Source organism: Onychostoma macrolepis, chromosome 25 (assembly GCF_012432095.1).
Source record: "Onychostoma macrolepis isolate SWU-2019 chromosome 25, ASM1243209v1, whole genome shotgun sequence".
In the NCBI taxonomy this organism is placed as follows: Eukaryota; Metazoa; Chordata; class Actinopteri; order Cypriniformes; family Cyprinidae; genus Onychostoma; species Onychostoma macrolepis.
In genome coordinates, this window is record NC_081179.1 from 3,659,343 (window position 1) to 3,675,939 (window position 16,597).

At 33.8% G+C, this 16,597-nt stretch overlaps 1 protein-coding gene across 6 annotated transcripts in view; it reads left to right on the forward strand.

Annotated features, from left to right (window-relative positions):
* Positions 1-16,597, forward strand: part of neo1b (neogenin 1b) — a 135,766-nt gene that overhangs the window by 104,954 nt on the left and 14,215 nt on the right. For all 6 annotated transcript variants that reach the window (XM_058766393.1, XM_058766392.1, XM_058766390.1 and 3 more), the window contains 8 exons: positions 189-343; positions 3,111-3,259; positions 4,799-4,937; positions 6,871-6,920; positions 10,314-10,455; positions 11,719-11,829; positions 15,415-15,609; positions 15,702-15,797. In XM_058766393.1, coding sequence (XP_058622376.1) covers positions 189-343; positions 3,111-3,259; positions 4,799-4,937; positions 6,871-6,920; positions 10,314-10,455; positions 11,719-11,829; positions 15,415-15,609; positions 15,702-15,797 — 1,037 coding nt within the window. The remainder of the gene's footprint in view (positions 1-188; positions 344-3,110; positions 3,260-4,798; positions 4,938-6,870; positions 6,921-10,313; positions 10,456-11,718; positions 11,830-15,414; positions 15,610-15,701; positions 15,798-16,597) is intronic.

The following is a 16,597-nucleotide window of genomic DNA, read 5'->3' on the forward strand; positions in this document are numbered from 1 at the left end:
TATGCTGATACCCGCTATAGCCAGCACTTGTGTTATGTTATGAATTACGTTCTGATGCATTCTGGGGCACAAATTTAAGCTAGGAACATCTGCATTCACGTGCCTGACTGGCATGTCTTAGGCCTAAAATCATACATCAGACACGTTTGCGCTATTTTGATTTCATATTGCTGTTGTTTTGCTCGCAGGGAGCGTGTGGAGAACACCAGCGGACCGGGAGAGATGCAGGTCACCATCCAGAACCTCGTCCCCGACACCAAGTACACCTTTCGGGTGGTCGCGTCCAACGCTAACGGCCCGGGCGAGAGCTCCACCCCACTTACAGTGGCCACCCAGCTGGAGGGTAAAACACTAACACACACGTACACACACTTCAAGCACGCGTTTGAGCGCTAGCGTTGAATACTGGGCCAGGCCTGAGGTTTCTCTCTCTTGTGACCACACTGGTCCTGTTTGTGTGCGTCCAAACCTACCGGCCGCTTGTTTACCGGACGCTGTTGATCTGGGGACGCTGTGGTTTCTTCACAGACAGGCTCTTTCTGTCCGAACTTTGGCATCCGAGCTGTATGTGTGGAATTGTAAACATCTGGGTCTGGATGTCTGGAAGCATCTGTCAGGATGATTTTCATGGATACAGGCGACTAGTATTAATGAGACAAGAGCTCAGGGATGCAGGTAAGGTCGGAGCTGTCAGGAAAAATGCAGCCAATGCTTCTGCGAGCCGATCTCACGGGACCGAAGGGGACTCGTGCTGCTGGTGGGTGGCTACGGTCGGGTGAAAACGCCAACTGGCTTGTGCATAGGGCAGATGCAGACAAAAGGAGAAGGAAACTGCATCCCGGTTTGTATGATATCTGTCATATAGTCAGATCAGGATTGTGCATCTTGCATCCAACAGGCCTGCGTGAATTTTTTGGTGGATCTTCATAGTTTGTCCATGCATGCTAATATTGCCTTTGCGACACTGACGAGGAGGAGTCTGTGTGTGATGATTCACTAACAACCAGTCAGTTTACATTTTTTCCAACAACAACAAAAAGATGTTTTCCTTACAACTTCATCGAAAATACAAATTAAAAATTACTTTTTAGCTTTTCTATTGAAATCACCTTTCAAATAACAAACATTAATGATTTAATCAATTTCATCAAAGTATTAAATCCATATAAATGACTATGAAATATCCTGTTTACCTCTAAAATACCATTCAGAAGTTTGGGTCAGTATTTATTTTTTATGTTTTTTAAGAAATTAATTGCATTAAATTGATCAAAAGTGACAGTAAAGACATTTACTGTCTGTTATAATATTAAAAATAGTTTTATTTAAAATAAATGCTGTTCTTCTGAACTGTATATTCATCAGAGAATCCTGAAAAATAAAATGTCACAGTTTCCACAAAAAATATCAATATTTGAATGATTTGTGAAGGATCATGTGACACTTATGACTTGAGTAATGATGCTGAAAAATTAGCTTTGCATCACAGGAATAAATTACATTTTAGCATATATTGCAAGAGAGAGCAGTTATTTTGAATGGTAATAATATTTCACAATATCACTGTTTTTACTGTATTTTTGATCAAATAATCGCAGCCTTGGTGAAGAGAAGAGCCTTAAAAACTCTCACTCTCAAGTGGCTTATTGCTTTAATAAAACAGCAACTGTAATAAAAGCCACTAATATTAAATGAAGTCAAATGTATTAATATTAATAATAATTAGAATAAAAAAAATTGGTGTAATATTTATAATTATTTCATTAGTTATTTTTATCTCTTATAAAGCGTCTTTGAGTACCTTGAAATGCGCTCTATGAATAAAGTTTTATTATTTTTGTTGTTAGTCGTATTATTATTAAAGGTGCACTAAACAATAAAAAAAAAACGCTTTTGACAGCAGTGTCGGACCATGTCCCAAAACACACTCGCAGCCAATCAGCAGTAAGGGGGGGCGTGTCTTGTAATGATACAGCGCTCAATTTGAGTGTACAGGACGGATACTAGCAGATCGACTATAGATAGAGAGAACTGGAAGATAAAAAAAAGAGGAAATTATCAGAGGAACAAAACATTAAAAAGAAGGGTTACGATCAGGCAAGAGGTATCACATATCAGAGCAGCTTTCCAGCGCTGGAGAGAACTCAAGGAGCGGGAAGGGCTCGAATCAGCCTATTAGTGTAGGATATTTGTAGTTGCCGTGCAATGTAGCAACTTGATAAAAAAATTTATATACATTACTTTATAAATAAAAACGTAATTTGTTTTTCAAATAAAATAAAATCCATCATACAGTAGGTGTTTATCAGCTTTCTTACAGCTTTTAATGAAAAATTTGAGTCAGAACTATTTGATGTATTTTATACAGTGTGACAAAGGGGTTTTTGTTATCAAGACAATTCTGATTATTTTTCTTGCCACATTCTCAGCCTGTCGAAAATAATGTACTTTGAGTGTGCAGTTGAAGTTTGTGCATTGGGATTCATCCTAGTAGCTGTTTTGTATTCTATGCACTACTTCCCGTTTGACTTATATGGACAGAACGAATTAAAGCAACACAATTTTCTCTTTTTAGGTCTTTCTAGGTCAAAACTCCATTTCCTTTGCATCCCACACGTGGACCACAATGCATTTCGCTCGTTTGAAGTGTCGAAATATCCTCAGCGGGATTCAGATGCTGCTTTCTCGCCAGAATAGTCTTCTTTTGCCATGTGATATTGTCATTATTTAAAGTATCCAGCTGCGGTGGGTTGAAACGTGTCGTCTTTTGTCACTACGCGCTGTTGAAGTTTGCAAAAGCGAAAAAAATAAGTGTCAAACAAAAGAAAAAAGAGGCTTCAAGTAGAACTGTAAGCAGTGGAAGACACTGTGAAGAAATTACTTCAGTGGCCCTTTGTGTTTTCAAACACATACTTAAAGTCGAAGCACAGACAAATACGCCTTCGTTTCTTCTGCTTTACTTTCACGTCTTGTTCCTAAAACTTTATAAAAAGCGAAATATTAACTTTAGGGTTTTTGTATTCATGCAGGAGTCGTGTGGATTTGTATCTGTTTTTTTTTTTTTTTTTGAGATGTAGCTCTGAAGTTCTTCCGTCTCCTGTGTGTCTCAGTTCAGGTCCCGGGTCCGGCTCCGAATCTGCAGGTGGTCTCTGTGAGCACTACCTCAGTCACACTGAGCTGGGAGAGACCCATCATTGGAAACGGGGAGATCCAGACCTACAAACTCTTCTACAGCGAGAAGGGACAAGACTCGGAGCAGGTGAGGACGGATGAAAACTGCAAATCAAGCTGTAGTTCAGAAACATTACTATATCACAGCCATAAGCTGCTTAACATATGATCACCCATATTTATATGTATGCATATTCATATACAGCGACTTGGCCTAACCTGATGAATGGCAGACTAACACAGAAGTACCATGATGCTATCATAGTTTGTGCATTGGTTTTGTTTTGTACCATAGTAATACCATGGCATTATTCAGACAGATATGATTATACCATGTTTCTAATACATTTTATACAATTATGTAATTAATTTTATATATTATTTTTTGAAAACTTACTATTATAATGACATTTACAAATGTTTGACATTTACTGTGGTAATACTTTTGTATGTTTGCTATTATAATACTGGTGTTTTTACATATATTTTTACACATTCACTATGGCACCACCATGTTTTTTACATCTATTTTGTGCACGTTTACTGTTATCATGCTTGTAATACCATGTTTTTATATGCAGTTAAAACATGGTATTAAATTAGTTTGTGGAGATTTTCTATTATAACATCATACCTTTTCACATATATTTTTGTACATTTACAATGGAAATATTGGCAGTATTTTGGTATATATATATATATATATATATATATATATATATATATATATATATATATATATATATATATATATATATATATATATATATATATATATATATATATATATATATATATATATATATATATATATATATAATTTTTTATTACTATTATACCTTTATTTTTTTTTTTTATTTTTTTTACATATTTACATACGTTTTGTAGACATGCATCTTTTTGACACTTATTTTACTTTTTTTTAACTATGGTAAAACCATTTTTTACATGTATTTTGTGCATGTGTTGTGATCATGCTCACATTTACTGTTGTAATACCATGGGTTTTTTAACATTTTTTTTTTTGCACATTTACCATGGTAAAACCTTTTTTCAAACAAATATTTTGTGCCCATTTACTATGTTTTTTATGTAGTTTTTTGGGACATTTACAATTATAATGCCATGTTTTACATACATTTTGTGTGCATTTACTGTATTACCCTGTTTATTGAAATTCATTTTTTGGACATTTACTCCAATGCACTTGTGTTTTGCCATTTAATTTTTACTATGGTAATACCATGTTTTTGGCACACTTGGATATGTATGTTTGTTTTTGTGCTTCATAATATAGTAATGCCACACTAGATTACCATAAATATGCTATGATATATTAATATGGTATTCATTCAGTAGCATAGTATATAACAAAGTACCCCTGGTATTACTTAGTGATAGCACCACAGCATTTTTATGTAAAGATGTTAGACAACCATATCAGGGGTCAGTTATAAAGAAGCCTTAAAGAGACAGTAGCAGAAACAGCCCGTTTTATTTTTGTCAGAGAGAGGGTGGAACATGGTCGCAAAAATTGTGCTTGCTTTTATGTTGACTTGAAATGCTACAGTAAAAGCAGTGCAGGTTATGGCCCCTCTAATAACTGATGTTTGTGTTTTTTCTGCAGGACATGGACGTCATGGGTCTGTCCGACACCATGACGGGCCTCAAGAAGTTTACAGAGTACAGTTTCAGGGTTGTGGCGTACAACAAATACGGCCCCGGCGTCTCCACTGAGGATGTTGTGGTCCGCACACTGTCTGACGGTGAGCTTCATGAAGTCTGGCGCTTAGACGTGTTACTTTGAACCTCCTGACTTAATTTTCCTTCGCTGCCGGTTTGATTTTCTCTCTCTGCCTTGACTTGAACTTCAAATAGCACTTAAAAGTGCCTCTGTTTAGATGAAGATTTGACATTCACACAGATTTGTCAGTGATTTGATCTTAGTATTCATGAGCATGTTTTTGTGTCAGTGTTGTCACAAGACTCGTGTAAGTGACATGCTAACATGATCGCTTTAGTTCAGGCTTAAAGTAAAATAATTAGCATACAGGAAGGCAAATGTTTGTCATTGGTTCAGTAAATCAGTTGGGTTTTGTGGCTTTCTTGACAATGGAACAACACAGAAAATAAGCGCATCTGTGTTTTCTCAGGTATGTGAAGCCGGATATGGACAAAATATCAACTTTCAGTTAATCTGATTCAGATTTATTTGATTGTTTATTAGATTATTATTGAGGTATTTGATTATTCGAGTACAGCACCTCTTTTCACTCGTCCTCGGACCACTCAGAAAAATTAATGTTAGAAATTACAATGCTCAATGTGGTGGCTGAATATAGTTCATTCAAGATTTGAAAAGATCTTGAAAGTTGTTTATATTATTTATTTATTTATTTATATGTATTTATAATTTTATTGATAAATATATACTAATTATTATATTATAAATAATTGATATAAAATGTATTTTTATTGTTTCATTTATATTTTCATATGATTAAGATTTATTTGATTAATTATCTGAATACAGCTCCTCTCTACAGACCATTACTACAGAAGTGAGAATAAAATTGATCTAAAAAATGTATTTATTGAATTAATTTAAAATTTAATAAATTAACTAAAACATAATTTATTATAAATTAGAGTAAAATTTGTCTTTTATATAAATAAAAATGTTTATTTATAGTATTTTATTTATTTAAATAAAATATTCATATTCAAATAATTTTAATTTAGCTATGTTATACTTTTATATGTATAAAACGTAAACTAAAGAAAATATATATATTTTTAGTGTTTTGAAATAGCATTTTTAGAGACTTTTCAGCATTGGATTAATTATAAATAAACGAACATGTTGATATATTGGTTGTTATTGGTTTCTTTCCAATGAATCGCTGTGTCAAAATATTTATTCATTCATGTGATGCTCTAATATACATAAAAATAAATATTGCTTAAAATGGGCAGTTTTTTTAGTTTAAATAATTTTCTTTAAATAGAGATTTTCGCAATTTGGATGAATTCTATTTACACAAACTGTTTGCTCGCCATTTTTTTTCCAATTTATCGCTGCGTTCAAAGTCACATGTGTAATCAATTTGGTGAAGAACTAACTTCATGCTTCAGTAAGAAGCAATAAAGTTCATCTTAATGCAAAATGAGGGCAACATAATTACGCTTCCTGACTTTTGGATCAGCCTCAGGAGTGTAACTATGATGCCTTAAAATGCTGTCTATGTAGGGAGCTGGCCAGATTTTGACTTTCTCATCTTCTGGTCTCTGCGGGATGTGAGCGAGACGTCCTGTCACAGAAAGACCTCCGGGAAGACGGCGAGCGCGTGACAGGTGGTGTTGTAATCATACGTACTCGCTCCACGACGGAAAGCGCACAAGTGTAAATAATATAATGAAGTGTTTTATTAAAGCGAGCCGTTAACGTTGGCACGTGCACAGACACACAAACAACGGCTGCTACTGTCTCCGCCGCGAGCGTAATCCTCCAGTGTTCATTTGAAAGAACAAGAGACAGAAAAAAAAGCAGAATGAAGGTGTAAAAAACGACACCCACGGCCGCATCCAAAAATAAACATCCGTCACGAGTCTTTGAATGTGGGTCTCGGTGGATAAAGCAATTATTTGAGTGGAGTTATCAGCGCGGGTTCTCAATAATAAATCTGTTGTGTGTTTCAGTGCCGAGCGCACCGCCGCAGAACCTCACTCTGGAGGTCCTGAACTCAACGGTAAGATCCTCTTTTATTAGTCGAGTGCTCTGCTGATGAATGTTTTAGTGCTGTAGTGAAGATCTGAAAGTACATCAGCTACTGTGGGCATTGAACCTTCATCACCAGTTTGCCCTTGATGAAGACGCCTCAGGCCAGGAAAATAAACCCAACAGTAGCTTAAATACTAGAATTACTAAACTTATTGATGTTACTGGAAAACTATTGAGAAAAAATATGGAAACATTATAGGAAGCATTCAGAATTTCTGACTAAGTTCATTTCTGACTAAAAGGGCTTGACATTAAAGGGTTAGTTCACCCGAAAATGAAAATGAGTCTGTGTTTTACTCACCCGTGAGGCATCCTAGGTGTATATGACTTTCTTCTTTCAGACGAATCCAATCGGAGTTATAGTAAAAATTGTCCTGGCTCTGAGCGGGTGTTTCTGTTCAACAGTCCAAAACACGTCAAATAAAACGAAAGAAGAAAGTCTTATACACCTAGGATGCCTCGGGTGAGTAAACCTCAGGCTAATTTTCATTTTTGGGTGAACTAACCCACCAAATGCAGGTGAATTTCAGCAGTGGCAGGTAATACGGTCTCTCCCACTAGCCACTTTGGTGGGTTAATTTTATATAGCCCTACAGTAACAGAGCTTGTGTGGGACAAGTGGATTTTTGAAGGGGCAAGTGAAACAGAGTTTTACTTGCCTGACTGGACAACTAATCTGATTAAAATTTAAATTTAGATGAGAATGATTCTGATTTTATTACATTCAGTGTAAACGGCAATTGATAATGGATAGTCAACAGTAACAAGATCACACCAGTTGAGGCTCACACAGCGTGTCTGTATGTGAAACAACCTAGTGGAGAAATCAAAACAAATGAACGCAACTGCACACGGAAGGAACATACTGCGGTAAAAATTTAACTTAGTTTTTATATTTATAACATATAGCCTAGTTAAGCAACATGACTGAGAGTGAAGTTTTCCCTGAAACCACGATTGCAAATTTGACATTGATTTTATACAAGAGTTCAAACGAGTAGTTAATGTAGGCTACAGTACAATATTATCAATGTTGACTGTTCTTGCTCAATTTGATTAACGAAAATAGTTCCAAACAAAGATCTCTTTTAACGCAGAGGTGTTTCGTTACTGAATGATTTGACATTTTTGAATGACTTCTTTATGAATGATTCAGTGGTCCATTCATAAAGACTCATTCTTGAATGAATCAGCCGTCACTCATGCCACCTACTGGCAGTTTACTTTCATTTTTAAAAGTAGCTTATCTTTGCATTTTCTTCCCAACATTTCATATTTGTATATTTAAAAAAAAAAAAAAAAAACTTGCTGCTTCTGTTTCTTCGGCAGTGGAAAGATTGGTTTTGTTAATACTGATTTCATTTGATTGGTAATACATTTGATATTATATTATATTAAAAAATTAACTGGAAATCAATTTAAATAAATTTTAGTATGCAGTAACTTTTAACAAAAATTGTGGCCAGTGAAAATGAAATTTTGGAAAAAAATTAGCAAATTGCAAAAAAGTTAATGTCAAGCCCTGCTGACTAATACTAGTTACAGTCATAATGCAAGTTAATACATGTTGTCACAAGATAGATTAGTATACTGGCCAGTATTCTGCCTTGTTGAGAGAACTGATAATAACAATAATGAAGACTAATTTTAAGAAGTCCTTGTGACATTATTTCTTTGACTAAGTGATTAAGTATTTGCCCTGAAAATTCTCATTATCATTATCCCCCAATCTTCTGTTTCTCTAGGGTTATTGTCATTATATTCTCATTACTTTACCAGTCTTTGTTTTTTTTTTTGTTTTTTTTACATCTTGTTTATTTATCTTATTTTATTTTGCATAAATAAAGACAGCATAAAATAGTTAAATACTAAAATAGTTTATAAATTCTGTATACTTTATTTAAAAAAATTTTACAGTAAAATTTGGGTGAAAATATGCTTGAACTTGAACTGTCATGAAAATAATGTCACAATGCAAAAAAAAATTATAATTTTATTATTTATTTATTTTTTGTTTTACAGTAATGAAAATATAGGAGAAATGTCCTGAATTATCATGAAAATGTCACAATGCAAAAAAAAAAAGCTAAACTAAAAAAATAAATAAAAATTAGGTTCAATTTAAAAAAAAATAAATAAATAATAAACCATTTTTCTTTTTTTTATACCAAGTTATTACAGTTTTTGGTGCAGTATTGTAACCAGTAATTGATATATTAACTGATTGCGCAGCCATTATTTGTCTCTTTTGAAATTATTCACATCAGTCCACATGCACGGTTAATGTTTAAAACAAAACCTAATATTAGGTACATTATGATCATTTCCACAATATTATTTTAACAACTAAGAATTTTGTGCAAAATTCCCTATCATAAATTTCCCCCTAAATTTTGGGTGATCCTCATTATAATCTTATGACTGTAATGCTGTCTTTTATTTTTTATTATATTTTTTTTGTTTGTTTATTTAATCAACATGCATTAAAAGCCATGTTAATTCTCTTATGGTTTATAAATTCTTTGAGATATATATATATATATATATATATATATATATATATATATATATAAGTGTGTATATATAAATCTATATGTGTGTGTGTGTGTAATTACTTTGCAGTAATTAGAATATGGGAGAAATTGTGCTTCATTGGCATAAAAAATGACAACACACTGCAAACCAAAAATCTTAATGGTCCCAAAAGTAGCTAGTAGACCATTTTTTCCTTATGCAAAATGTAAGATCTTAATTCTTCTAATTTTGGGGTGAAATATGACTCGGACATTTTCTTGACAGTTCTTGCGAGGTTCATCCAATCAATGACATTTTGGCTGAAACTGTAATTATCATGATACGTTTTTGTAAGAGCCTGTAATAAGTTACTTTATGTCTGTTAAGATTAATAATTACTGATTAGTCACTTCCCAAAAGAGAAGTTAATGATTAATTATCAGAACCGGCCAAATGCAGAGAGTTTTTAAGCTTTTATGTGCAGGTTTCCCACCTTCAGGACTGTAATTTAGATGAGGCATCTGGCAGTCAGAGCTGATCCTGGATCATCTCCTGTTTCAGAAAGCATACTTGGGTTTTTTCTTCGTTCATTATTGCGTAGCCTGAAGGCTTTGCTCCTCTCAGCTGTCTTTCTGAAATTAACTCATGACACATGACAGCATTGGCTCTGACAGCTTTCTTGCTGACACACTCTTTGCAGGCGCACCTGAAGAACTGCAGACCTCCAGACATTTATATAATGCGCTCCGCTGCTCAATTAAAATCCACTAACTTTTGAGACTCGACTCTCGCTGTAATGGCTTTGCTCCGTCTCTAAGCTCACCGTATGTCCTGTTTTACACCCCAGAGCATCATGGTCCGATGGCGGTCGCCTCCCCCTGGTACCCTGAACGGAGAGCTGACGGGGTATAAATTACGCTACCGGAAAGGACTCAGGAGAGCAGACACAATAGAGATCTCAACCACACAGCTCTTTCAGCTCATTGACGGTACGACAAACCCCCATCCCTACAGAACACTGTTTTAGTTTCATTTTTGTACTAGTGTTGTTTTTATTCATAGTTGAATTAGTTCATTTTCATTATTTTAATTTTAGTAATATTATGTGCTTTTGTATTTTTATTAGTTTTTGTTTAAAAAAAAACTTATTTTTATTTCCGTTATTTCTGATTTTCGTTTAAGTTGTTTAAATTTAGATAGTAATTTTTTTAGTTTTTTTTATTTCTATATAACTTTAATATTTTTTATTAATGTTAGAACTGCAGCTTATTTTTATTTCTGTTAACATTTCTAATTTTCATTTTCTAACATCTCTAAATTTAGATTTTTCATCTGATATTCATATTTTATTTCATTTCATCATTTAGTTTGTTGTTGTTTTTTTTGTTATTATTTTATTTTATTATTTCTAAATAGCTTTTTTATTTTTAGCTAATAGCTGATTTTTATTTCAGTTTTAAAAACTTAGAACTGCAACTTAAACTTATTTTTATTTCAGTTAGTTGCCAAGACACCATTTCTAATTTCTAAGTTTTTAAGCTTAGATTTTCATCTAATATTTATATTTTATTTCAGCTTTATTTAGTCATTTGTATTTGCTTTTGTCATTTTTTTTTTTTTTTTTTTTTTTATATTTCAATACATTCATTTTCCAGTTTAAGTAATCTTAGAACTGCAACTTAAACTTATTTTAATTTTAATTAGTTGCAATGGCAAAATTTATTTTCTTTTTAAAACATTTATTTTTCCCATATAATATTTATATTTTATTTAATTTCAGATTTATTTAGTAATTAGTTTGTGCTTTTGTAATATTTATAATTTTATTATATTTCTATGTATATTTTAATGACAGTTTTGGTTTATTAACTTATTTCAAAAAATATGTTTCATCTAATATTTGTTTTTTTATTTCATTAACTAAAAAACACTGTTCTTAATTGTTTAACGACAATTCTACAGAATAAAATAATTAATTAATGGTGACAAAAATCCCTCAGATTTACTGGAAGGGACTCAAGTCATATCTAGCATCTCTTTTGACTGGAACCAGTGAGAAGCCACTTAGAAATGGGCAAAAACCCATTTTTACTCAGGAAATGTAAAAAAAAAAAAAAAAAAAAGCATTATTCATAAATCTTAAGAATAGTGTTTAGGTTGCTGAGTCAAGAGATCTGCCACTTATGTAACACACAGTTTGCAAATTTAATTCACCCAATCGTGACACCGATGCTGGTTTTGTTGTCTTTAAGGTCTGGAGAAGGGAAAGGTTTACACTGTGAGAGTGTCAGCCACCACCATGAACGGAACCGGACCGACAACCGAGTGGATCGCAGCCGAAACCTTCGAGAACGACCTGGACGGTAAACAAACACTTTGACTTTCTTCCCTGCAGCTTCCTGCTGGTGTGATTCTCTGTGTGGCCGATTTATACGGAGTGTTTGTTCAGAATGTGAAGAACTTGAACGAATGGCATTTTATTTCTCGCTGATCAAACGGTAGACTTCATCAATACTGAAAGAGCCGCTGCATAATTCACTCGTCCTTCCACTGGAGGAGTCTGTTAAACGCTCTTCTGGTGTGAGACGAAGAGGGGAGGCCTGGGAAAACGGCATTTGTTTAATGCATTTCTATCGTTAAATGAAAAGCCTTTGAATTATTTGGATTAATGTGTCCGTTTAAAGACTCAGAATGCCATAAGAAGAGCAGCACAAAAGGAAACTTTACACTGGCGCATGGCTGCTGAGTCGGTTACAGTAAATTCAATTGATTTCAGGCTTGAGAAAACGCTGATGTGATTACTCGTGACATTGGGCTCAGATAATCGCGTCTGAGCTGTTAGGTTACTGCCATAGCTGTTGTGTTAGATCTGTGTGGAAGAAGTGAAAAGAACAACTAGCGCTGGGAGCACCACGTTCATTTACTGCCCGTCTCCACTGTTAGCGTGAAAGGATGGATATAAAGAACATTTTAGGTCATTCACTTAACCCCAAAGTCAAAGAGAACAAATATCATATTAAATATATTAAATATTTTTAAAATATGTTGCATAGTAAAATATTATATTAGTAAAATAAATATTTTCAGGCAGCTATGCCCATTTTTGGGCATTCATTCATTTATTTATTTATGTGGTCAAGAACATTCTGAGAACATTCATTTCACCACAAAATAAACAGAAAAATGATAGTAATTTATAATTTGTGTGAAAATATTAAGTCCATTTTGAGGACAATTACAGCCTTTTCTGGGCCATTATTTTTACGACCATTTTTTGCTTTTTGTCAAGAACATTCTGGGTCATTAATTTCAACCCAAAACGAAGAGGAAAATAATCATAAATTATATTTTTTATTTAAAAAAATTATGTCTATTTCAAGGCCATTATTTTTAGGGCCACTTTTTGTATTTTGTCAAGAACATTCTGTCATTCATTTCACCTAAAATGATGAGGAAAATAATTGTAATTTCATATATATATGAAATTAAGTCAATTTTTGGGCCATTTTTACATTTTGACCTTTATTTTCATGACAATTAAGCACATATTAACCTCTAATTTTGTTACTGTAATATGAAAAAATGTTGATTTATCATTCAAGTGCAGTTGTTTTTATTATACGTCATGGTATTATTTATTGCATTCATTATATTTATTGATTATTTAAATAAATAGTGTCAGTTGCATGTGATCATCAGAATTTAAGGCGGAAAATGTGTTCAATTATAATTAATAATACTATCACAATGAAATAAACCTTAATGGTCTTAAAAATAGATTTTGTTTTTGTAATATAAATTATTATTTATTATTACTATTATGAGGACCCCGACATTTCCTTTTGAAATTCAGCCAGTAATCGAAAGTCATATTTCTGTGTTGAAGGAAGCTGCTGGTTTGTTGCGAGAGGAACATTTATAGCGTGTTTTTCCATTCCATCCTCATCAAAGAGCAGCAGGAACTCTGAAATTAAAGGAACAAACAGACACGGAGGCATTTCGGCTGATTTAGATGACTAAGTTGGATTAATAGCTCGTATTTTCAGTGGCAATTGGACGTATGGAAGGACCCCGGCACTGTGTGTGTGTGTTTGTGCGTTCAAACCCTCTTTGGGCTCATTTCCATCTGCTAAAATGGGAAAAGCTCTGTGACAGCCAGACCAAAGCATCTCTCTCAAGCGCTAATGCCTCCGCTTCATCCGCTCCTACTTGAATTAGCCCCACAAATAGGCCAGTGTCTGAAATAATGAGTCAATTTAATGACTCTAAATCCAAAAGGTTTTGTCGGAAATTAGCAGCGTTGCCTTATAAATCAGAGCAGGCATTAGCACCGGCCCCTAAGATAAATTCAAATTGCGTTTCGCTAATAAAACGATGCTGTCCGTGGATCCGTTTACACAAGTTTTGCTTTTAAGCTTGGCCAAAACAAATACGAATGGATTTCTCTGCTCTTACAGCAGTTAGCTTAATGAATTTGTGCTTAAAAGCTGCTATTTAGTTCAGCGCTACACTCGACCTGAGCTCTAATGCTGTAAACATTCATTTCATGCTTTATTTTTAAGTTGTTTTCTGACAGTCCTCTCAGGGTGTATTCACACCGGTCTCGTTTGATTCGATTGAGTCGAACTCAAGTTCGTTTCCTCCCTTGGTGCGGACCTTTTGGGCAGGTGTGAATACAGCAATCCCACTCAGGTGCGGACCAAACAACTGTAACGAGACCCAGCTGAAGAGGTGGTCTCGGTCCGCTTCCAAATGAACACTGGTACGGTTGAATGGATGAACCAATGAATGGATGACCTTAAGCACACGTGTGGTTTTGTTTACAGTTTCTGGTTCACTTACAAAAAGAGCAGTGTGAAAGCGAACTGCACCAAACCAAAAAAATCAACATTGTATTTGGTCCGGACCAAAGCAAGTGAACTAGCAGACTTTCCTGGTGTGAATACACCCTCAGTGTGTTTGTGCTTGAAAGTGAACATTGATTGATGTGTCATTTCAGCAGTAATAGTCTGTATCAGAGGTTTGTCTGGTGCACCATCAAGACACAATTTTGTCTGCATACTTTAAATTTCATTCTTTAGTGTTGTTTGTGGTTTTAAATATATATAAAAAAAAAAAATCTGAATACAAATGAAAGTTAAATAATGTTTAAAAAATAAATAAATATAAATATATATATATATATATGTGTGTGTGTGTGTGTATATAATATATATATACATATATATATTGTTAATTTTAATAAATATTTAACTTTTTATTATTAATAAATATTTAGATTTATTTATATGTGTGTGTGTGTGTGTATGGATAAGAATAAAGTTAAGTTAAAATCAAAATAAAAAATTGGTTTATATGCTCACATTCCCACTCATAAGTTTTTTAAGTTTAAAATAAATTTAAATTAAAATACTTGGATGGATGGATGGATAGATTTGTTAAAAACTAATTCTGTTTCAATTACATTTTTTTCTCCTTTAATTTATTTGTAGATTATTGTTCATTGAGCTTATTTGACAAAAAGTCAAAATACAAATAATAATAATAATAAGGGTCCTAAAAATACTAAAAACGAATTGTGTGTGTGTGTGTGTGTATGTGTATATATATATATGTATATATGTATATATGTATATGTATATATATGTATATATGTATATGTATATATATGTATATGTATGTGTATATATATGTATATGTATGTGTATGTGTATGTATATGTATATGTATGTAGGTATATATATATGTATATGTGTGTGTGTGTATATGTGTGTATGCGTGTGTGTATGTGTGTATATATGTGTGTGTATGTATATATGTGTGTGTGTATATGTATATAAAATACTTTTTAAATAAGAATTTTGTACCTTTTATTTTTTTAAATACCAAATTATATACAATATCAAAATTGTCAAAGATGAGCATGTTCTAGTTTGTGTGTATTACAGAGTCCCAGGTTCCAGGAATGCCGAGTTCTCTTCATGTTCGTCCGCTGGTGAACCGAATCGTCGTGAGCTGGACTCCTCCAGAAAACCAGGACATTTTAGTGCGAGGTTATAAAATCGGATACGGAATCGGCAGCCCTCATGCCCACACGGTCACTCTGGATTACAAGCAGCGTTTCTACAGCATCGATAACCTCGGTGGGTGTAATGCCACGAACAGTCTGTCTTATGCTGACATTAGGTATGTTTACAGATGGTTTTAGACTTTTTATTCTTGTTTTCCACTCCAGATCCCAGTTCCCATTACGTCATCACCCTCAAGGCATTCAACAACATGGGCGAAGGCATTCCCATCTACAACAGCGCCACGACTAGACATCAGTCCGGTAAGAGACACAAACACACTGACTGTACGATAGTTTGAGGTTTTTATTGTGGCAGCTTTTGCATGTCTATTCAGACAGGATCAGAAGACTAAAATACACACTTCATGTTAGTTTGAAGCATATATGTGACCCTGGAGCACAAAACCAGTCTTAAGTCGCTGGGGTATATTTGTAGCAACAGCCAACAATACATTGTATGGGTCAAAATTATCAATTTTTCTTTTATGCCAAAAATCATTAGGATATTAAGTAAAGATCATGTTCCATAAAGATATTTTGTAAATTTCCTACAGTAAATATATCAAAACTTAATTTTTGATTAGTAATATGCATTGCTAAGAACTTCATTTGAACAACTTTAAAGGTTATTTTCTCAATATTTAGATTTTTTTGCACCCTCAGATTCCAGATTTCAAATAGTTGTATCTCGGCCAAATATTGTCCGATCCTAACAAACCATACATCAATGGAAAGATTATTTCAGCTTTCAGATGATGTATAAATCTCAATTTCCAAAAATTGAACCTTATGACTGCTTTTGTGGTCCAGGGTCCCATATAACATGTTTGTCTCTCTTATATCTAGCATCAGACATGTTTGTGTTTTTGCACTAGAAACAAAGCGTGGTGTAAATCTGTAACGCTTCAGGCTCTAGAAGTCAGTCTGACGTTGTTTTGTAGTGAAGAGAAACTACAATCTCTTCCTCACTCTTGTGTGTGTTAAATGCGAGGTGACAGATAGCGCACATCTGTCTGCCCCCCTCAGTTCTGGGACACACATCCAAACCTACAGGTGTGATG